Consider the following 23,547-nt stretch of genomic DNA (forward strand, 5'->3'; position numbering starts at 1 on the left):
CCACAGTGATGGGCCACGGTGGACCCTCACAGCGCAGGAACTTAGGGAGCTTGGTCAGCCGCCTCCCTGGTCCAGTGTTCTTACCCAACAGTCCTCTCCATGCTCATCACTACGTGTCTTCCCATGTCACGGCCAGGAAGACGCCCCCCTGGTGCAAGCTGGGAAGGGCAATTGCTCCCCAGATGCTCACGGGCCACCCAACCGCACTAGAGACGGCCGGGCGCGGGCACGGTGCCGCCTGGGTGGGTCAGGTGCAGAGCCAGAGCCTCGCGTGCCTCGCGGCCGAGCCCCCTGACATCCTCCGCCTTCCTGCAGCGAGGAGGCTGAGCTCCGGAAAGGGTGGCTCACATCCCCAAGGGAAACCATCTAGGAAGGGACCCAGCACGGAGCCAGACCTGGGTCTGGCTGACCCCGAAGCCCACGGGCCCACACTACCTTGTCCACGGCGCCTAGCAGGGTGCATTCTGCGAGCAGGGAGGCTGGGGAGGGACGAGGGGGGACGAGGGGGATGAGGGGCTTCTGCCCAGGAGACTAGAGACTCCATCCTGGCCGGTCCACTGAGGCAGAAGGCTGCAGGGGTGCCGCGGGGAGGCGGTCTCAGGACCAGGTCCCTAACCACCTGCGGATGGCGGCTTGATTAAGTTAGTCGGTGAGTGAAAGGCAAACAAGGGGCCGTGGTTGGGAAGGTTGGAACAGTGCGGAGGACGTCAAAGTACAAACTTTGCTTTTAGACGTTGGACGAGTTATTTAAACTCTGTGGGCCTCAGTTTCCTTCTCTGCAAGATGGGGATAACGGCATTTACCCTCCCGGGACTTTGGCAATGGTTGGATGAGGGATGGGCACATAGAGTGAACCCTCAACCGCTTGTGCCCTTCTTGTCACGGTCATCACTGGTGCTATGAACCCCTGGAAGCTGGTGTGGCTCCTTTCCTTTTCAAACGGGGCCCTCTGACTTGACTCCTCTTATGGTTGATTTTTCTCCTTCAGGGTAACCTAGGAGCTTATTTTTGCCTTATTTGACCGGGGAGATTTCCCTGATGCTCAGAACTGTAATGCTGACCCCCAACCTCTGGTCTCCCTCGCAGGCCCCAGAAGCACACCCCCTGAGCGCTGGGAGCTGGAGGGGGGGGCTCCCCAGGACAGGGAACCCTGTGGTTTCATAGGTGTCCAGTTGGGGGAGCCAGCGAGTCGTGGTGGCCTCAGGGACCTCTGACAAGAGCTCTCCGCTCTCCCAGAAGCCTGGAGGTCCAGAGGACAGACGCCCATGGCATCTGCACAGCTCCCTGTGGGTTGTTTGGTTTTTGCTTTTGTTTTTGTTTTTGTTTTTAATCCCGTGGTCCAGGAAGTGCACCTGAGTTAGAGTCCTGCCGTAGCTGAGCAAGCCACAAACACTGAATTTTAAGAAGCATGGGGGAAGAGCTGGTTTTTCACTTGGATTTTCGATTCTCTGCTATGGAATGTTTGCCTCCCATCTATTAGAAGGCCGCAGCAGGGCTTGTCCTAGGACCCTCGCCTGGAAAGAAGGACCCTTCAGGGAAACACGTATATTCCTGTTTCCTCCTCACTGGGAAAAACGGCAGGTTGGTTTCCAGAAGATGAGTCGCACACCCCCTGTCCTCCCCACCCTCACACCACACCCCACAGAACCTCGCTGGAATCTTACATCTGTGTAGAAGCTGTATTGAGCCTAAGAAAAAAGAATTCCACCCCGAGAGCAGTCACTGGGCTCTCGGAGTCGACGGTGTAGCAACCTGACACTCGCTTTTTAGTTTTAAGTGGCGCTGTGTTGATCATTTTTAGTTGCAAGTATTCCCCCCAAATTATTTCTGGGTGAAGGCAGGGGCTAGAACAACGAGGAGAAGTAAAAGATGAACTTGCAGGACTGTCCCGGGGTACAGACCTTGGAACCTTGCAAAAGATGGCAACGCTGCTGGCATCAAATCAAGGACAGCATTGAGGGGAGGAAGAGGCGGCAGGAGAGGGAGAGAAACATCCATCGGCAGAGACAGAGAGACAGAGGGACAGAGAGGAAGAGACAGACAGAGAGACATCAGGTGCGGGATAGGGGACTGGTCCTCACAATGCTTTGGCCCTGGCACCCGAAGTGGGAGGAGAAAGCCGAGTGCACGGGTGTGCAGAGCGGGGTTCCCAGTATAAAACTGTTGGGTGCCTCCTCCCAGCACTATCTCCTTCGGAGCAGCCTCCCTCCTCACAGAGCCCCGAGGCTTTATCAGCCAGCGCCTTCTGCCCCGGAGCCGAGCCGGCTGCAGTGAGTACCCTCCTCGTCTCTATTCACTTCCAGCTGTCCCTTGTTGCCAGCTCGTCTTCTTACTCTCAATTGTTGCTCTTTCATCCTTTTTTTCCCTTTTTTTTTATGGAGAAATGTGCCTCGGATGGTTGCAACTTTGTAGAGGCAGCAAAGTCCGAGGGCTGGTCGGCTAAAAGGCAGTTCGCCAAAGCCGCAGGCTTCCTCCTGGAAGCCTGCAAGCAAAGCCTTGGCTCCTGATTTCCGAAGCAGGGTGGCAGCAGGACTGGGGCTCCGCGTGCAAGAGGGGTTCAGGCAGGGGGTCCGTTCTATGGGCCAGATGACTCTGAGTTCATCAATGCTGTATACGAGTTTTCAAACTGTGTTCTTGAAATACTTGAGTCCAGTTTGGAGACTCCAAAAAAAGTGGGGTACAGTGAAGGGCCCTCTCCAACTATGGCTCTGCCCACCTGCATGTGCAGGGAGTGTGCGTGCTTCCCATCGGGACAGCCTGGCATCCACACTGCAGCCATGGACCTGGGGTGGAATTCAGACCCCAAGGCTCCTAGGACTGGTGCCTTCTGAAGACAGAAGTGTTTTCATCGGATGATAGGAAGACCTGACAGCATTGTCCTGTTTCTGCTTACAGCTTTAAAGAAAACTGAGCGACTCCCACCACTTCAAACCAAAAAGCACTCAAAATAATAGATTATTGTAAGTACCAAGTAAATGTCAATGCTTAAATTCTCTTTCTTTATGATACAGCATGAATGTTGAAAGGTTTTCTTCTGTATCTGTATCCAAAACTTTGTATTAATTTTCATTTTTTTAAAGATTTTATGTATTTATTCATGAGAGACACAGAGACAGAGAGAGAGGCAGAGACACAGGCAGAGGGAGAAGCAGGCTCCCCATGGGAAGCCCGATGAGGGACTTGCTCCCAGGACCTGAGCTGGAGGCAGACACTCAACCTCTGAGCCACACAGGTGTCCCATGTATTAATTTTTAAAGTGTTATTCAAGTCACAGAAAGTTGAAGACTTTCAGGTCTCTCCAATTGCACAGATTTCTAATGTATCCTGAGTTTTATTTCATATAATCAAATAGGAAATGTTGGTAGAATTGAAATCCTGAGATTGCCTTGTATTAGAATAAGTACTGCTTTGGTTTTCCTAGTGATTTGGGTTATGAAAAGTACTTTCTGACTCCCGTTGGAAAGTTCACCAGGTGCAGCTTCCAGAATATTCCTAGAATGTTAACTTCAGCACATATAAGCTTGTTAGGGGTGTGTCGATGATACAAAAGAATGAGGCTCCCTTTGAGGGACAAGGACATGTCTATTTGTCAGAAGAGTTCCTGCTTCCAGCAAGAGTGAAAGTGGGGGTGACCAGGGGCCCTCGGTGATTGCTTCAAGTCGGCCATAAAGACAGCAGGTCTGCTACGTCACTGAGCCCTGACACACACAGCAGATCCCATCTCTCAGGAGCTGCTCCTTCCCTGTTTACTTGAACAGAATCTCAGGTGGCATTAATGTGCCTGCCTTGGAGGAGACAACCACCCCGCTTCCCTTAGTGCATAAAGCTGACTCTGCAGAGGAGACTTGCCCACTCTGAGCTTCGGTTTTCTCTTCTATAAAGTGAAGCCTTGAACTATGTGCTCTTTACAACCTCGCCTAGCTCTCAAGTTTTTCTCTCTGAGCTCTGAGAAAATAATGATATTGAGCTCAAGGATATTATCTTCCTACATGTGTGTGATTTGGGGGGAGGGGGGTGGGGGCCAGGAAGGCAGGAGCCATGCAGGAGCCAAGGGGGTAAAAACTCTCTCACCAAGAGAATGTGACAGTCCCTTCTTGTCTCTTTCTTTCCTTTTTTTTTTTTTTTTTTTAGACTGCATAGAAGATGAGAGTCCTACCACTGGTTTTTCTTAATACTGTTCTTTATCAAACAAACAATACATAATGCAACCCACAGTCACATCTGTTGGTACTTAAGGAACCAGATAGTTTAACTATGGATGAACACATATGCGATTTTTTTCTAACACATGTCAATAGTATTTTCCACAACTGTGGATTTTTCAAAGCAAGCCAGTAGAAGAAAGTAAAAATTAAATAAAGGAGGGACCCCCGCAAAAAAAAAACCCCACACGCACACACCTTTTCTGGAACTTCTGAAGGAACAATGATATCCTTGGATACAATGGATGTTTCTTTTTGGTTTGTTTGGTTGTTTTGTTTTTTGTTTTTTGTGTTTTTTTTTAAGAAAACTTACAAAAAGCTGCCACACTTGTTGACTTCTACTAAGAATTGTTTATTATTAACAAGATGACCTCCGATATTGAACCATTCTTATTCCGATACAAGAAAGAATGCCCTTTAGCGGTCTCTCGCACTGGGCTCTGGCTGTGCATTGAGAGTGTGGCTTGTATCTGATTTCAGAAAATAGAGCCCACCCCATGCCGTCTTCTCCCATCTGTAAAGAACAAGCCTGAGGTAAAGTGTTGCTTTGGTCTTGGTCCCGAAGTTGGAGCCCTAACAGTAGAGAGACACAGCAGAACAAAATTTGTGCGTTGGTCTCTGGGCCAGATGGTTTACTATCATTTTATCCTTTTATTTAAGCAAAATAAAATGAGCATTCCCTGTCTGTGGTCGGCTCATTGTCTCTCCTTGCTGATGGAGAAGCCTGCCTTCTCCTTGGAGCTCCCCATCTGGGGTCAGGGCTCTGCCTCGGGACCCCACTGACCCCTGACTCCCTCCATCCCACATTCTGCATGTCTATCATGCTGACTTATGTCTTTTTGCCCTTTGTCGAGTATGGAGAGAAAGGAAGGATGAATGGACAGTCTTTGGTTGGCAGCACTGGGGACACCCCTCGTGGTCCTCTTTGGAAGGACCCTTTTGGAGATAAGGCTGGTGAGGCCCTGGCACCTGGGCCCCCGGAACAGGTAGGCTCCCTGGGTGCAGCCTCTGTCTCCGGGAACGTGGGCTCCTGCGATCTAAGCTCTGGTGTGTCTTTTCTGAACGGAGCCAGGGAAGTGGGGTCCTCATGCTCTGCTGAGTGGTGCGGCTTGGGTTTTGCGGGATGCACACGAGTCTTTGTTCCAAACTCACATGGCGCTCAACTTGGGCGAGATGCGGGACTGTTGAACTACTGACTTTGGCTAACAGTGCAAAAGCTAGGAAAAAGGAGTCTGGAGTTTTCATCTTACCCTGCTTCTCCTTATTTAGAGCTTCTTCCTTTTATTTTCTTGTCTTGTTAGTTAAATTTAATGGCCTTCTTAGACTGGAGAAATCTGAGCATCAATAAAGGTTTCCTGCTGCATCGCCTTCCTGATCAGAATTCTTAAAGTTCTCCAAAGAACTGCAAATAGTTGGACACGATAAAATTCTAGGGCAAACTACAACCTTGAAGTTGCTGGTTTCTCAGAACCAGTTCTCATGCCTGGGTTCTGAGGCAAGTCGTCAGGATCTGAAGGGCTCGGGAAGGGTTCAGGAGTTCAGAATAAAGAGTTCATGGGTAGATATGCCACAGCAGCTACTGTCTGCTTAACTTGGGAGAGGAGCCCTCTCTCTAGGACATGGTACCCCAATAAACCATCCCAACATGTGGGTACTGGGGAGACAAATCACAATAAGCCTTGTATATGCTGAGCTGTGCAATCAGAAAAAAAAAAAAAAAAAAAAAAACCCAGTCCTTTAACTTAGAGTGGCTCGGCAAAGAGCTCAGGCCATGCAGGTTCTTGATCATGTCTGACCAGTTACAGTATCGGGTTTGTCATCTGTATCTCCAAAATCTCTGAGCTGATGGTGTATTTAAAACCCTCTAAAATAAATATATGCCATGAACTTTGAGAACATGTGTGTGTTCACTCCAAACTATACATTTAATTGTTTCTAGAGTTGATGGAAAAACTGTAATGTTTTCACTCAATGCTGCCTCTGTAGGAACAGATCTACTCAGTTATAGAAACTCAAAGCAATTGTGTCTGAGCTTCTTGACCGTTGCCTGGGGTGAAACTTGATGCCTCTCTCTGATAAATCGGTGGGGCTTTGCAAATGGGTCACTGGAGCTGAGGAAGGAGCTTACTGAGCAATGTTGTCAGTTATGAGATTTAAAGAGGAAGATATATGAAAATAAATAATAGCTATCACTTAGATTATAAAATGAAAGGTACTTCTCAAATTGGCTTAACATTTTAATCATTTTCTATGTTTCACCATGGGGCCAGCTGAGCTCCCTATAGACTAGGTTCCTGATGTCCAGCAGGTCTCAATTTAAGAATTTCTTCATGCCAATGTTCATTGGAAATCTCACAAGTGCAGGTGTCTAACACTATTTTGCCAAGATGAAGTGAGCTTGATCTAGAATTCGTTGCATAAATAGCTTCTGCTTTGTGTAATGATTAATGGTTGGCCATTGTTTAAAAGCGGGACACTTAGGTGGTAAAATAATGCAACTGAAGTGTCCGGGCTACTCAGGAAATAATCAGTTACCCACATTGATTTTTTTGTCCTGGGATTAATGGAAGCCCAAACTAGAGTCAGGATTGCGAAAACTAAAATTTTTTTAAAGGCATAACTTTATTATCTCTTAATAGGTGTTTGTTGGCTATGATAAATGCAACAAGGATGAGGCCAAACCTAGCCGTGAGAACCCCTTATTCACAGCCTGGCCACAGGGAGAAGATGAGCTGGTTTATCTGCATAGATTTGGGGTATTACCTCGGTCATGTCTTATATGCCTGTGGTTTCAACTTTCCACTGGTGCCTTCTGGGATCTGATAGTTTGGATGTCTCCCTACTCCACGCTCACTTGGCTGTGCTCTTGGTGTTTCTTGCACGTGCAAGGTGGTTTGCCATTATCTTCCTCCCTTTGCCTTCCTCTGGGGTTACGTTGTTGATACTCTTCTTTTGTATCTGCCATCGGCCCTGTGAAAACTTCATTTTTGTCTAGAGGCTATCACTCTGGTGATGTTGGTGCTTTCTTATCACAGTTATCATGAGAAGTGAAGAGTCTTGTCATGAATGCAAGTCACGGTTATATTAATATTTTCCTGAGGCATGCTTACCATACTCATGCCTTGGCTATTCTTATATCGTACAATCTTAGATGACAACTTTTGGTTTTCAATAACTTGGTTCACTTTTACCTTTTCCAATTTCTATATTTTGTGCAATATCATTCTTGACTGTTTTTAAAAATATTTAAATAACAAATAGCAAAAATAAAGAATACCTGAGGCAGTGGCCCAAGGTGGGGACATAGTCAAGCCCTCTTTGACTTGGAGAGTGTCTACAAGGGGCTTTACTTAGGCTCTGTCAACATACGGACTATTTTGTAAATAATTCTGCTTTGTCAAGCCTTTAAAAACAAGAGCTTTTTTGTAAAATAGAAGCTTAATTTAAAAAGGCTGCTCGGGACTTATGGACATGAGGGCACAGTAGGAGGACCCCGAGCTCACCTCGTCCCATGGATACAACTAGGTAACACACACATCAGTCTAAATAACCCAGAAAATGATCCGGAGACGGGCGGAACAATCTCCACAACTAAATGGAGAGAAGAGGGCACATTGAAGAGGGTATAAAGGGCAAGGATGTGGTCAGGAGCCACACGGCCCCCCAGGTCAGTCCGCCTCAGGAGAGAGCTGCCTGCATGGAGAGCAGAGAGGAGCAGATCCCGCACCAGGGAACCCACACAGGGAGGACGAATCCCCGAATCCCCGTAACACTTGGCTTTGAAAACCAAAGGGGCTGAACTTGATGACTTCTCACAACCAGGGGGACTTAAACCCTGAAATTTTAAAAGTCAGGGCTTGGCTCTAGAGCAAAGCGGGAGAGAGCCTGAGGCCCCAGGCTTGCTTCAAGAGAGGGCAGGACATCCCAGAGGAGACACAGCAGAAAAGCAGCAGTTTGAAAAATGCCTGGGGCACACAGGAGGGAGGGTTATTCATTCATCTCAGAGCATGTCCTGGGGGGACAGAGATCACTGGGGGCCTCCTCCAAGAAGAAGGAAGCTGGCAAGCACCGGTTCCCTCCCATGGCCCCCAGCATAAATGCACAGCCACCTTCAGGAACCAACCTGTCGCTGACACACTAAGAACTTGTGAATACTGCTCCTTCCTCCCCCAGACAGATCTGCCTCAGCCCCAGGGCTGTGGGGGGGGGGGGGGCACGGGGGGCTTTTGGCTGGAGCCCATGCAGGGCAGGGCTGCAGGCCTGGCCAAGTACAGGCAGCCCCACCAGGGACCAGCACCACTCCAGAGTGACCCCTGCCCCAGGGAGAGGGGAAGATGACTACAGGCGCCAGTCAGGCTGCAGCCTGGCCGTGGGCTGAGGGAAGACACTGTGTCTGACTGTGGGCCCTGCCCCCCAACCCAGCTTCTCAGGAGACAACACAGGGAGAGAAGCCTGCAGCTCACTGCTACTGCAGCTCTGGCAAACACCTGGCCTGACTTGACTCAAATCCGAGGCATCCACAGACTGGCCCACTATTAATACTGAGACCAAATCCTGCCCACAAGAAAGAAAACCACTGTAGACGACTGGACTGTAGGAAAAAGCAGCTCAGTCACACAGCTGAATGTACGCAACACACATAGAAGACACCCCTGGAGCACCAGGTTCTGGTGAACAGGGGACTGCAAGGCACCAAAGAACCTCTTCTTCCTAAGCCCATGACTTTCCAGTGCAGGAGACATAGCCGACTTTCCTAACAGAGAGAAACAGATACAGAGACTTAGACAAAATAAGGAGACAGAGGAAAATGTCCCAAATGAAAGAACTGGACAAAATCACAGCAAGAGATCTAAGTGAAATGGAGATAAATAATGTGCCTGATAGTAAATTTAAAGAAATGATCATAAAGATAACTCACTGGACTCGAGGAAAGAATGGGTCACTGAGACCCTTAATGATAAAAAAAGAACCAATCAGATATGAGAACACAAGAAACGAAATTAAAAATAGACCAAATGGAATACACAGACTAGAAGAAGCAGAAGAATGAATCTGTGACCCAGAGGACAGAGTAAAGGAAATCAGTCAAGCTAAGCAGGTAAAAGGGGGAAAAATACACAAAATGAGAATAGATTTAGGGAACTCAGCAACAACATGAAGCATAATAACATCCATATTATCAGGATCCAGAGGTAGAATAGAAAGAAAGGAGGGCCAAAAATTTGTTTGAAGAAATAATAGCTGAAAAATTCCCAAATCTTGAGAAGGAAACAGAAATCCAGATCTAGAAGGCACAGAGAGCCCCCAACAAAAAAAAAACCAAGGAGGTTCCTACCAAAACACATAGTAGTTAAAATGGCAAAAAGTTGTGATAATGAGAGAATTTTAAAAGCAGCAAGAGAAAAGAAAACACTTACATACAAGGGAAATCTCATAAGGCTACAGCTGATTTTTCAACAAAAACTTTGCAGGCCAGAAGAGAGTGGCATGGTGTATTCAACGTATTGAAAGGGGGAAAAATCTGCAACCTTCTATCCACCAAGGCTATCATTCAGAATAGAAGGAGAGATAAAGAGCTTCCCAGACAAACAAAAGTTAAAGAGATTCATGACCACTACACCAGCCCTACAAAAAATATTAAAGGAGCCTTTGTGAGTGAAAAGGGAAGACGATAAGTAGGAATTAAGAAAAATAGCACAAAAGCAGTAAAAATAAGTATATCTGTAAAAATCAGTCCAAGGATTCACAGAATAAAAGGATGTAAAGTATGACACCATATACCTAAAATATGGGAGCTAGTGGAGTAAAGAACACATTCAAACTTAAGTAACTGTCAACTTAATACAGACTGCTATATGCAGAAGATGTTGTATACAAACTGAGTGGTTACCACAAGTCTAAACCCGGTAATAGATATGCAAAAATTAAGGAGAAAGAAATCCTAAAAATTTCACTAAGGAAAGCCAACTAATCATGAGAGAAGAGAGGACGAAAAGAAAGGAACAGAGGAGAACTACAAAAGCAACAATAAAACAAGGAACAAAATGACAATAAATACATATTTATCAATAATGACTTTAAATGTAAATGGACTGTTCAATCAAAAGACATAGGGTGGCAGAATGGATTAAAAAAAAAAAAAAGACCCATCTATATGCTGCCTATAAAGGACTTACCTCAGAAACACCTGGACAGATTGAAAGTGAAGGGATGGAGAAGTATTTGTCATGCAAATGGATGTGAAAAGAAAGCTAAGGTAGTAATACTTATATCAGATAAAATAAACTTTAAAACAAAGATGATAACAAGAGACAAAGAAGAATACTATATAATAATAAAGGGAACAATCCAACAAGAAGATATAACAATTGTTAATATTTATGCATCCAACATAGGAGCACCCAAATACCTAACCCACTTACTATGAATGGACAGATCATCCAAACAGAAAATCAATAAGGAAACAGTGGCATTGAATGACACATTGGACAAGATGGATTTTAACAGATATAGTCAGAACATTCCATCCTAAAACAGCAGAATACACATTCTTTTAAAGTACACATGGAACATTCTCCAGAATAGATCACCCATTATGCCACAAAACAAGTCTCAACAAGATTCAATCTCAAAAAGATTGAAGACATACCATGCATTTTTTCTGACCACAACACTATGAAGCTAGAAATCAATCACAAGAAAAAATCTTGAGAGAGCACAGATACATAGAGATTAAATAACATACTATTAAACAAGACCAAGAAATCAAAGAGTAAATCCCACATTACCCCGATACCCAAACCAGATAAAGACACTACAAAAAAGAGAACTACAGACCAATATCTCTGATGAACATAGATGCAAAAGTCCTCAACAAAATATTAGCAAACCAAATCCAACAATACATTTAAAAAAAAAAAAAAAACATTCACCACAATCAAGTGGGATTTATTCCTGGGATGCAAGTATGTTTCAATATTCAAAAATTGATTAACATGATACATCACATCAGCAAGAGAAAGGATTAAAAATATATGATCATTTTAATAGATGCAGAAAAAGTGTTTGACAAAGGACAACATCCATTCATGATAAAAACTCTTAAGAAAATAGATTAAGGAAGAACATAACTCAACATAATAAAGGCCATGTATGAAAAACCCACAGCTTACATCATTCTCAGTGAAAAATTAAGAGCTTTCCCCCTAAGATCAGAAACAAGACCAGGATGTTTACTCTCACCACTTTCATTCAACGTAGTAGTGGAATTCCTAGTCACAACAGACCACAAAAAGAAGTAAAATGCATCCAAATTGGTAAGGAAGAAGTAAAACTTTCACTATTTGCAGGTAATATGATACTATATATAGAAAACCTTGAGGACTCCACCAAAAACCTGCTAGAAGATAAATGAATTTAATAAGATCCCAGGATATAAAATCAATGTACAGAAATCTGTTGCATTTCTATACGCTAATAATGAAGCAAGTGAAAGAGAAATTAAGAAAGCAAACCCATTTACAATTGCACCAAAAATAATAAAATAACAAAAAATAAGCTTAACCAAGGAGGTGAAAGACTTAGACTCTGAAAACTATGAAACATTGATGGAAGAAATTGAAGATGATACAAACACATGGAAAGATATTCCATGCCCATGGATTGGAAGTACAAATATTGTTAAAATGTTTATACCACCCAAAGCAATATAGACATTTAATGTAATCAGCATCAAAATACCAAAAGCATTCTTCATAGAACTGGAACAAATAATATTGAAATTTGTATGGAACTACTAAAGACCTAGAATAGCAAACCAATCTTGAAAAAGAAAAACAAAGCCAGAGGTATCACAACTCCAGATTTCAAGTTATACTACAAAGCTGCAGTAATCAAAACAATATGATACTGACACAAAAACAGACACATAAATTAATGGAACAGGATAGAAAGCCTAGAAACAAACCCACAATGATATGGTCAGTTAATCTTCAACAAAAGAGGCAAGAAGATGTCCCGGGGAAAAGATAATCTCTTCAACAAAGGGTGTTGGGAAAACTGGTCAGCCACCTGCAAAAGAATGAAAGTGAACCACTTGCTTACACCATAAACAAAAGTAAACTCAAAATGGATTAAAGACCTGAATATGAGACCTGAAACCATAAAATTCCTAGAAGAGGGGATCCCTGGGTGGCTCAACGGTTTAGTGCCTGCCTTTGGCCCAGGGCGCGATCCTGGAGTCCCGGGATCAAGTCCCAAGTCGGGCTCCCAGCGTGGAGCCTGCTTCTCCCTCTGCCTGTGTCTCTGCCTCTCTCTTTCTCTATGTCTATCATGAATAAATAAATAAAGAAATATTTTTAAAAAATTCCTAGAAGAGAGCACAGGCAGGAATTTCTCTGACATTGACGTTTTTAGATATTTCCTGAGGCCAGGGAAATAAAAGTAAAAATCAACTATTGAGACTACATCAAAATAAAAAAGCTTCTGCCCAGCAAAGAAACAAGCAACAAAACTAAAAGACAACAGACGGAACAGGAGAAGATATTTGCAAATGACATGTCTGATAAAAGGTCAGTATCCAAGATGGATAAGGAATTTATATAATTCAACACCCCCTCCCAAAATAAATAATACGTTTTAACAATATGGAGAGAAGACACGAACAGACATCTCTCCCAAGAAGACATCCAGATGGCCAGCAGACACATGAAAAGATGCTGAACATCACTCATCATCAGGGAAATGCAAATCAAAACCGCAATGAGGTATCACCTCACACCTGTCAGAAAGGCCACAATGAAAAAAAAAAAAAAATAAGTGTTGGTGAGGATGTTGGGGAAAAGGAACCCCCATGCACTGTTGGTGGGAATGCAAATTGGTGCAGCCATTGTGGAAAATAGTATGGAGGTTCCTCAACAAATTTAAAAATAGAGCTACCCTATGATCCAGTAATTGCACTACTTGGTATTTACCCAAAGAATACAAAAACACTAATCTGAAAGGACATATGAACCCCTATGTTTATTGCAGCGTTATTTACAAGAGTGAATTATGGAAGCAGCCCAAGTGTCCATCAATAGATGAATGGATAAAGAAGATGAAGGGTATATACAATGGAATATTACTCAGCCATAAAAAGGAATGAAATCTTGCCATTTGCAACAAGATAGAGCTAGAGAGGGTAATGCTAAGTGAAATAAGTCAGAGAAAGACAAATACCATATGGTTTCACTCATATATGGAATTTAAGAAACAAAACAAACAGAGGAAAGAAAAAGACACAATCCAAAAGCAGACTAACTGCAGAGCACAAGGTGAGGGTTGCCATAGAGGAGGTGGGTGGGAGGATGGGTGAAATGGGTAGAGGGGATTAAGAGTCCACTTACCATGGTGAGCACTGAGCAATGTCTAAAATTGTTGAATTGTCATATCGTACACCTGAAACTAATATAACACTGTATGTTAATTATATTCAAATTCAAATTAAAAACTTAACTTTAAGAAAAGGCTGCTCACGCTGGGAAGGAGCTGCTTGGTCTGCATTCATGAGCACCATTTTGTAACCTGACACTGGGCTCCTTCAGCTGACAGCATGAAGCTTAAGTACTTGGTCTTAGCTCTCTTCCTGTATTATTATTTGACTCAGTATGTTAAAATTAAGTATTTTTCAGTCTTTTCCGCCAGACTGAGCTCTCTGAGTGCAGGTTGTAGGTGCTCAGTGAAGATCTGTTGGACTAGAAACGGGAAACCCAAGGCCAGAACCTTCTCATGGTAGCAATAAAGACGGTAATGAAAAAAGTAGTATGGGATTTGGATTTGGGTAATAATCTCCACGGCAACGTTGCAAGGGGAGCCGGGTGCTTTCTTAGTCCCCTAGAATGTCATGATACAAATGAAGTGCTTTTAAACTCATCCTCTGTGGCTACTGCAACCAGGCCCAGTGCTGGCCAGTCTCAAGTGTTCTGCATTAGGATGTTTATGAGCTCTGTCCTTTCCTCAAGGAGCCAGAGGAAGAGATAACCATGGAGGACAGTCCCACTATGGTTAAAATGGACCAGGGTGAAAATCAGATTTTACCAAGAAGAAGGTACCTCCCCAAGGCACTTGGCTACATCACCGGTGATATGAGAGAATTTGCCAGCTGGCTCAAAGGTATTTATGCTTCCATCCTTTGGAGAGATGGGAGAAGTAGATTTGGGGGAAATGATTCTTTCATTATAGTCTCCTGCCTTCTATCTCCCCCTCTCCCCCTCTCCAGTTTTTAACTTTTTATCTTCTTTTTTTTTTTTAAGATTTTACTCTTTTTTTCCTTAAGATTTATTTATTTGAGAGAAGGAGCGAGCACATGAGTGGGAGGGAGAAGGCTGAAGAAAGAGAGAGACTCTCAAAGCAGACTCCCTGCTGAGCACGAAGCCTGATGCGGGGCTCAAACCCACGACTCAGAATAGAACCTGAGCCAAAGGGAAGAGTCAGATGCTTAACTGACTAAACCACTCAGGTGCCCCAAGATTTTATTTTTAAGTAATCTCAATACACGACATGGGGCTTGAATTTACAATCCCGAGATCAAGCGTCATGTGCTTCTCTGAGCCAGCCGGCACCCCTAACTTTGTATCATTTAGCATGCAAGCCTCTTCAAATATTTTTTTTTATGGAGATAGTGCTTAGGGCCAGGGCCCTACTCCTATTTAGAGGAAGACACCTGGCTCCATCCCATAGTTTCAGCCCTTAAAAGCTGAAGTTTTACTGTTGGTAATTTACTTCTTTAGCTTTAGAGTCTGTACCTCTGAGCATGGTAAATAAGTACATTCAGTGCTTTCTGCAGTGGAGATTCTGGTAAGAGCAGGGTGGGCTGAGAATGAAGAAACTGGAGGCTTTCAGGGATCTGGGTACCATTAAGGGGGAAATGGCTCAGCGGGAAAAAGCTTCCAAGAATATCAAAAATTAGTTCCACCCTTAGCAGAGAGGATTTTGATGATTTTATTCAGGGTGGGCACCAGGCACGGAAAGGAGCACCTTGCCTTGTCACATCCTTAGCTCTGCCCATCTCATCTCTTCCAGACAAACCACAGGTGCTCCAGTTCGTTGACTGGGTTCTTCGGGGCATATCCCAAGTGGTGTTCGTCAGCAACCCCATCAGTGGAATCCTGATTCTGGTGGGACTGCTGGTCCAGAATCCCTGGTGGGCTCTTAATGGCTGTGTGGGAACGGTGGTGTCCACCCTGACGGCGCTGTTGCTTGCCCAGGACAGGTAGGTGCATCCATCCAAGCCTGCTCTTCCTGCTTCTGAGAACACAGGAACCAGTCAGTGACTTTGGGCATCGGTGATAAAGCCCCACCCTTCCCAGAAAAACTTACCCTTTATTCCACAGGACCTGGTATTTGTGTTCAGTCAGAGGTCAAGGCATTACTTACATTCCTTATTGTTTCTCTTTAACCATTCCCTAGATCATTCTTCTGCAATGATTACTCAATTATTTATCGTCAGCATTTTGTTTGTTTGGGCAAGAATGCATAGGAGTCCTTTTTATTTTTTTATTTTTTTAGATTTTATTTATTTATCTGAGAGAGAAAGAGAGCACAAGCAGGGGGAGGAGGCAGAGGGAGAAGGAGACTCCCCACTGAGCAGGTTGCCCAACTCGAGACTGAATCCCAGGACCCAGAGCCAAAGGCAGATGCTTAACCAACTGAGCCGCCCAGGAGCCCCATGTGCATGAGAACTTGAAAAGTCTTGGTGGTGTACAAAAAATCTCACCAATCCCATCCTATTTTGTTTCCATGCTCAGTTTAGTGAACCATTCTTTATAGATGGTGCAAATGTTAGCTCAGTTTCTGGAAAAGTGAATAATCAAATTCCCAGTTATGATTTAAGAAGCATTAGCGTGTCTTCTGAACTATGTGCTGGATGAAAAAGACCACTACTTTATAAATTGATCTGTTGTTGAAGAAGTAAAACGCTGACTCCCACCACAGGGTTAGACAGCTCCTGACTTTCTGGTTTAATCAGGGAGGCTGCTGGTCTTCGAGGTGTCCAGAATCAACGCATGAGCACCAGTGGGTGGTCATTACACAACTCAGCTCCTGTGGCATTTAGAGCTCCGAGAACGTTCCGCTTTCCCATCAGGTCCAAGGAGCCTGATGTGTTGTCCGTAGATTAGGTTAAATCCAATTCCGGTACACGTCAGGAAACAGCCCACCCAGTTTGGAGATGTGGTCCTGCATCATGCCATGTCAAATATCCTTTCATTATTTTGTTCCAGCAAAAAATGACCCACTCTCCCTATCAGGTATTATTTAGAAGGCAAGCCATATTTACATGTGTTGGCTTTCAAGTCTCTTTTACCTTCCTCAGGCCTAAAGGCCTGCATTAAAATAGCAATCCTGTTGTAAGTGAATATATCTCTTTCTGTTGTTTTTAAGCCATAGTGCTCCACAACTTGCAGACATTGCCATGAAAGCACAGGCAGTCTGCCTTAAAATCTGCAAGTCCCTTGTTGAGAAAGCGAGTCTTTGCCTAGCTGTCTGCTGTGTATTCCCAAATTCTAGAAGAGAGTATCACTTACAGGGTTAAACCAGTAAACATTCCATCACTTCCTACATGTCCCAAAAGATTCCTTAAGGGAGACAAAGGACACTGGACAGAGAGCCCCACTGCTAATGCTCTCACCCAGATGAATGAGTGGCACCTTCTTCCTGTTGGGCTGGTGCCTCGTGCCCCAACTGAAGCTCTCACGCCACCTGCACCCCCTCTATAGCCTGGCCCCTGGCTCTGTCACACCCCCCCCCCCCCCCCCCCCGCAGACCCTGCACCTGACCTCACCCAGCTTCGCACCTCGTGGCCTCGCTGACTTCATCTTTGAAACTCCAGCCCTTCCTGGTGGAGATGTTGCCAACTAATAGGGCCTCGGGGAGCCCGGCTTGTCAGCCTTGGGGCTTATTCTGCAGAAGTTGTTTCATTTCTCACTTGGGGCTCCTAGTTCCCAGTTACAAACTGGGAACCATTTTGGCCGGGAGTAGAAATTTACTAACAGGACCACCTTCAGAAGTGAGGTTAAATGCTGAGAAGCGAAAAGGAACCCAAGAATGAATTCGGTGCTAGATATGCACATAAGTGGAATAACTCTGCCCAGTAAAAGTACTTGTTTTCCTTTGCAATAACTTGGAAACGTGTATTTGGAGAGCACAAAGTGGAAGTGCAGGAAGATGAAAGTGGATCCTCAGTTGGAAGAGTCGTTTTTTTAAGGTCACAAACACTACAAAAGGAGTTTGCAATTCAACAATCTTACACCTCTCACCAAGAATGTCAGACTTAGAACCCAGTTTCCTCTAAGAGCTCTATTCGGATCAAAGGCCCTTAAGACACAGAGGTAACAACTTCCTGAAGGAAAGGCTAAAGAAAGCAGAACAGGCCGCCTTGCTCATTTCCCTTTCTGCACCTGGATGCTAGAATCCTGTCTCACTGTGACACCTCTGTAGGGAGTTGTTCTAGAAGCACATTTGTATTTTACCTTTATCTACTATATTTCATTTTTCCATGACTTTATTAGTGTTTGGCTTTTATAGACTTGGAAATAAATTTCTAAGTATAACCTCATTTTCTAATGTGACCATGATCTGAAAATTGCAAGCACCATTTCTGGGCAAGTCCGGCCCCCGCCCACCCAGAATGCGTCCCCCCTGTGCCTCTCTGCCCACAGGTCAGCCATCGCCGCAGGACTCCACGGCTATAATGCCACCCTGCTGGGAATACTCATGGCTGTCTTTTCAGACAAGGGCAATTATTTCTGGTGGCTGTTATTACCTGTGTCTGCCATGTCCATGACTTGGTAAGTTGTGCCTGGTTCTCAAAATACCTCTAAGAAAAAAAATTCATAGTAGGGGGAGGGAATGGGGAGTTACTGTTTAATGGGTACAGAGTTTCAGTTTTGCAAAATGAAAAATGTTCCACAAATGGACAGCAGTGGTGGTTATACAATAATGTGAATGAACTGAATGTGAGTGAACTGCAGGCCTTAGGTTGGTTAAAATGGTAAATTTTATGGTATCTGTGTATAGCAACGTTTAGAAAAAAAAATTTTTTTTAACTTAGATTCGGGTTACATCTGTTAGAAACAGGAAGCATCCAAACACACTGATGCATGTGACCCTTGACACACACCTCGTCCCCCCTTCCTCTCAGATTCTGATGTAATTGGTCTGGGGTGTTACCTGGGCACTGGGAGTTTTAAGGCTCCTGGGGGTTTCTAAAGGACAACTAAATTTGAGAGTCATCCATGGTCCTCAAACCTGCACACTAACGAATCCCCAGCAGGGCTTGGGTAAACACGACCTCTGCTCCCCGCCCCAGGGCTTCTGATTCCGTCCCTCTGGGTGAAGCCTAAGAATTTGCATCTCTAACTAGTTCTCAGGTGATACGGCTCATCCAGGGACTACACTTTGAGAACCACCTGTGTGCCTCTATGAACTCTCCTTACCCACCTGCCCCTGCTACCTTCAAAAAAATTTCTTCACTGAATTCGGTTCCTTTTTTTTTTAACCCTAAATCCTTCAAACTAGCTAAAGGTTCTTTTTGCTTGTTTGTTTTTTGGAAGCACACATTTCCTTCTTACGATGGCACATTTAGAATATAAATCACGAATATCCACCCAGATGAGAAGGGTAGCCCACTCTGCACAGTGTCTGCAGGGCCACCTGCCCTGGCTGCACCCACAGCAGTGTGGGAGAGAGCCTGCTGGGAGAGCCAAGCTGCCCAGGAAGTAATTTCTTACCAGTTCTGAAGAACAACCTCAAGGACAGGAGGTGGATCACCTCCAGGTGCTCACCACACCCCCTCCCATAATCTGGGGCTCTGACCTTCATGATGGGCCAACAAGTGAGAGTACAAAAGGGGTCCCGAGACCATCTAATCTAATCCAGTCCCCCAGGCTACAGACAAGGAAATGGAAGAGTAGCTCCTTGCCAAAGGTCACACAGTTCACCAACGGCTCTGGACTTAAAGCTGTTCCTCCCACCCCCACCCCCACCCCCGCCCCGCCCTGAGTTTAAGATATTTTTCCTCCCGCCCACACCACCTTACATCCTCCCTTGGACAACTGTTTCTCTTTTTCAAAAACAATATGCTAAAGGCGCATGAAGATGATACAGAAATTCAAGACGGTGGCTGCCCCTGGTGGGGAGGACCGGGCACATGATCAAGTAGGTTACATGGGGAAAGGGGGCTCCCACTGGGTGCAGAGTATTTTACTTTACGTCTAAAATACTAGAAAAATATTTCTAAAACCTAGATTTCCTAAGTCACTGTGAGCGATCCCAGAGTGTAATTTTTCGAAAGCCAGATGAGCTACGAGTTGATTTTTGACTTTATGGAAAAATTCTTCTCTGACAGGATTTATTCCACGTTGTGTTTGTTTTTTTTTTTGTTTCAGTTTGGGGTTCTCTTTTTCTTGTCCTCCCATAAAAAGTTTGCTGAAACAGCACGTTAGTATTGTGCCCATGAAAGAAAGCCCCCCCAGGGTGTAGAGATTCAGTTTGTCAACTGACTTGTCACGTGCATGTTCTTCCATTCTGTTCTGTGGTCGTTGTCATTAGCCCAATTTTCTCAAGCGCCTTGAACTCCTTGTTCTGCAAATGGGACCTCCCCGTCTTCACTCTGCCCTTCAACATGGCATTGTCAATGTACCTCTCGGCGACGGGACATTACAACCTGTTCTTCCCAAGCAAATTGTTCAAACCCGTGACCGCGGTTCCCAATGTCACCTGGCCTGACCTCAGTGCCCTGCAGGTAAGGTACCCTGTCCTCTCACATTCCTCCCTGACTCGAAGACACCCAGTGTCCCCTTGGTTAATTGTTCTTGGGCATCAGAGCCTTATGGAGACTCAGCTCTAGGATGGCTTTACTGCCTCCCTCTTGCCCTCTCACCCATTCTACTCTAAGGCTGTGGGTTCTAAGGCTTTGTTTATTATTATTATTATTGAAAATTAGTTAACCTACAGTGTTACATTAGTTTCAGGTGTGCAATGTAATGATTCAACACTTCTACCCATTGCTCATCAAGATACACGTACCCTCAATCCCCTTCACCTACTTCCCCTATTTCCCCATTCAGCTCCCTCTGGTGGCCACCAGTTTGTTTTCTGTATTTAAGAGTTTGTTATTTTGTCTTTTTTTTTCCTTTGTTGTAAGGGTTGTTTTTTGGTTTTTGTTTGTTTGTTTGTTTTTAATGACTGCTCAAAGCTAACTTTCCCCCTTCTTTTCCTAAAATTCGGTCTAGAGTATAGCTCCACTGGAAATCAAAGGCTGTTTCAAAATTGTCCCTTCCTTGGGTGGATGTGATGGGGCCCAGCCCTTGAGGAAGGGCCTCTAGTGTGGAGTTAAGGCCTCCATGACCTGCCTCCTCCGATCAAAAGAACTGGCTGGTTACTGTTAGATCTCATGATAGAACCTCTCTATTCTGCTTTTTCTCTTGGTAGATCTCATAGAGTATGTACAGTGATTCATGGTGCTCAAGCATTGGTAGCCATCAGAATCGTTGTTTTTAAATACGATACAGGCTTCATCTCAGACTCTCTGTATCACAATCTCTGAGGGGGGCACCTAAGAACCTATGTTAACAAGCTCCCCAAATAATGGTAATGGGGGCCAGAATTTGAGAACCACTACCACAGCATGTATTGTATCCAACTCCTTTCCGATGTGCACAGAGAGAGTGCCATTTTAAAGACCTGGTTGACCCAGGCCCCGCTCTTCCTGGGGTGTTTATTTAATAACTCTGTTGAAGAGTTGTTGAAGAGTTATTAAATAACTGTTTAAAACAAGAGAACACTTAAAGGCAGAGGAAAACAAACAAAACCCACCTTTTTTGATGTGCAAAAGACTGGTTTTCTGCACTACTAGCTCATGAAACCCCTTTTTGCTGTCCTGTCTGCTGAGCCATCAAAACATGTGAGGGGCTCAGGCAGGCTTTTCTTTACCTTCTTGCCAAGAAAATAAATGGGAGCATTTGGAAATAACTCAGAAAGAAAGTCAAATGTTTGTTCAAACTACCCATGAAAAATAATATCATAAATAATGCTAATTGATCTATCTAAAACTGCCCTGTCCAATATAGTAGCTATTAGACCCACAGAGCTTATTTAATTTCAATGTGAAATTATTATAATGAGATAAAATTAAAAATCCAGGGATGCCTGGGTGGCTCAGTGGTTGGGTGCCTCCCTTCGGCCCCAGGGCATGATCCCCAGGGCCTGGGATTGAGTCCCGCATCAGGCTCCCCGCATGGAGCCTGCTTCTCCCTCTGCCTCTCTGTGTCTCTCCTGAATAAATAAATAAAGTCTTTAAAAAAATAAAATTAAATAAAAAATAAAATTAAAAATCCAGTTTCTTACCCTTATACTAGGCACATTTCAGGTGCTCAGTAGCCCCATAGGGAATATTCCCCCATCAGGAAAGTTATGTTAGACAGTGGGAGTGGGGGGTCTTCCTCTTCTCATTCTGAACTACCACCCCAACATCAGCACATGTCTCTCCCATCTCACTTGACTCCCCCGTTTTCCTGGCCACACAAGGGATAATAGTTCTGCGGTCGATTCTGAGTGAAAGCCTATGCAGTCTGTACCGTGTCAAGTTCCTTGCTGTAGAGAAAAGAGCAATGATCTTGTGTAGACATGAAGATCCAGTGTGAGCTGCAGAATTCAGGATCCACTTTAGGATAGAACCAAACTCACAGTGTGATCCTGTGCTCTGCGCAAGGACGGAGGCAGGATTGGAAGCCAGTGTCAGTGCAGCCTAATGCATGAGGGAGAGGATAATTCTTTTTTTTTTAAAGACATTATTTATTTATTCATTCATGAGCGACACAGAGAGAGAGGCAGAGACACAGGCAGAGGGAAAATCAAGCTCCCTGCCGGGACCTGATACAAGACTCGATCTCAGGACCCCGGGATCACTCCCTGAGCCACTCAACCACTGAGCCACCCAGGGACCCCGGGAAAGGATAGTTTTCGTGCCAAAGCAGGGCCCCCGTAGCAGAGTAACTGCCTCCCCATGGTGGCTCAAAAGGTGTACATGTGACCTGGGGCGAGGAAGGCGTCTTTCAGTAAATGATCTTGGTCAAGCTAACATGGCTAATTATGCCTAGCCTGGCCTTACCAGAAGTGCCCTTAGAAAGCATTACCAGGTGTTAGCTTAAATCAAACCCTCTACTTTCCTGAAAACTGTCAGTCTGTGAACACATTAGCTGAATTCAGGCCTCACCAGCATTAGTGACATTTACATGTATTTTTGTGTTTTGAGGACTAATTGGCAGTTGCTGGTAACCAGCGTAAGCTAAGGATATACCGGTTGAAATGAATACATATTCTCTGTAACAGCGGAAGTATAAATAGGGTACTGATTCATGAACTTGCCAATAATTGCTCGTTTAAAAAAAAAAAAGATTTTATTTACTTGAGAGAGAGCGAGCACGAGCAAAAGAGAGCACAAGCATGGGGAAGGGCAGAGGGAGAAGCAGGCTCCTCGTTGAGCCAGGAACCTGATGTGGGGCTAGATCCCAGGACTCTCAGATCATGACCTGATTTGCTGAAGGCTGATGCTTAACCAACTCAGCCACCCAGGCGTCCGCAATAATTGCTTCTGAATTGTGGAAAAGATAACCCAACTCTGGGTCTTTGGCCTTAACAGCCCAGTTGCATGGGAGTAATAATACTTCTGTTGACCATGGTGGCGTTGATGCATTAGCCTGAGGCCTGATGCACAGTTAAGAACTGGAAGTGTAAACTGTGGTCCCTGCTGTCCTCACTGGGGGACACGGCAGGTGAGGTGGGGGCAGCAGTGGTTCCACCTGGGGGCTTATCAGCGACCGAGGCCAGTGTCAGCGCCAGCAGCGGAGCCCCTGAGTTAGTGGCCGTGCCAAGGAGGCATGCAGGCTCAGCATCCGCCGGGGAAGGGCCTGTGTATTTCTTGGGATCAAGCAGAAGAATGAGATTTCTCTGTAACGAGACAGAGACTTAAAAATTTAGTAACACAGAGATGTGCTAACTCTGACGTTGCATTGTACGTGCCTGTGAGCGTCCTGTGGGTTTCTGTTCAGTTGTTTTAATGACCTCGTTTTCTGAATGCTTTGCAGTTACTGAAATCCCTGCCTGTGGGTGTCGGGCAGATCTATGGCTGTGATAACCCGTGGACAGGGGGCATTTTCCTGTGCGCCCTCCTGCTCTCCTCCCCACTCATGTGCCTGCACGCCGCCATCGGATCACTGCTGGGGATAGCAGCAGGTAAGCTGAGGGCTCAGGCCCAAGTACCCAGCACCTCCTCCGCAGGCATCTTCCATGCTCTGGACCTTCCTGG

General features: G+C 44.9%; 1 protein-coding gene and 1 long non-coding RNA gene across 8 annotated transcripts in view; one reads left to right on the forward strand and one right to left on the reverse strand.

Moving 5' to 3' along the window:
* LOC140635210 (urea transporter 1) overlaps positions 1–23,547 on the forward strand; it is a 49,265-nt gene that overhangs the window by 17,684 nt on the left and 8,034 nt on the right. The window contains exons 1-9 of one of the 7 annotated variants that reach the window (XM_072829443.1): positions 2,122–2,270; positions 2,896–2,960; positions 5,057–5,188; positions 6,842–6,958; positions 14,204–14,354; positions 15,264–15,453; positions 17,900–18,028; positions 19,791–19,983; positions 23,327–23,474. In XM_072829443.1, coding sequence (XP_072685544.1) covers positions 5,075–5,188; positions 6,842–6,958; positions 14,204–14,354; positions 15,264–15,453; positions 17,900–18,028; positions 19,791–19,983; positions 23,327–23,474 — 1,042 coding nt within the window. In that variant the 5' untranslated portion in view covers positions 2,122–2,270; positions 2,896–2,960; positions 5,057–5,074. The other 6 variants (XM_072829447.1, XM_072829445.1, XM_072829446.1 and 3 more) reach the window with 6 other exon arrangements.
* LOC140635214 (uncharacterized) lies at positions 15,167–19,173 on the reverse strand. The gene is made up of 2 exons (XR_012032582.1): positions 18,971–19,173; positions 15,167–15,488 (listed from the first exon to the last, which is right to left on the reverse strand). It is a non-coding gene; the product is annotated as an uncharacterized lncRNA (long non-coding RNA).

The sequence above is a fragment of the Canis lupus genome, chromosome 6, assembly GCF_048164855.1.
Source record: "Canis lupus baileyi chromosome 6, mCanLup2.hap1, whole genome shotgun sequence".
NCBI classification, from domain to species: Eukaryota; Metazoa; Chordata; class Mammalia; order Carnivora; family Canidae; genus Canis; species Canis lupus.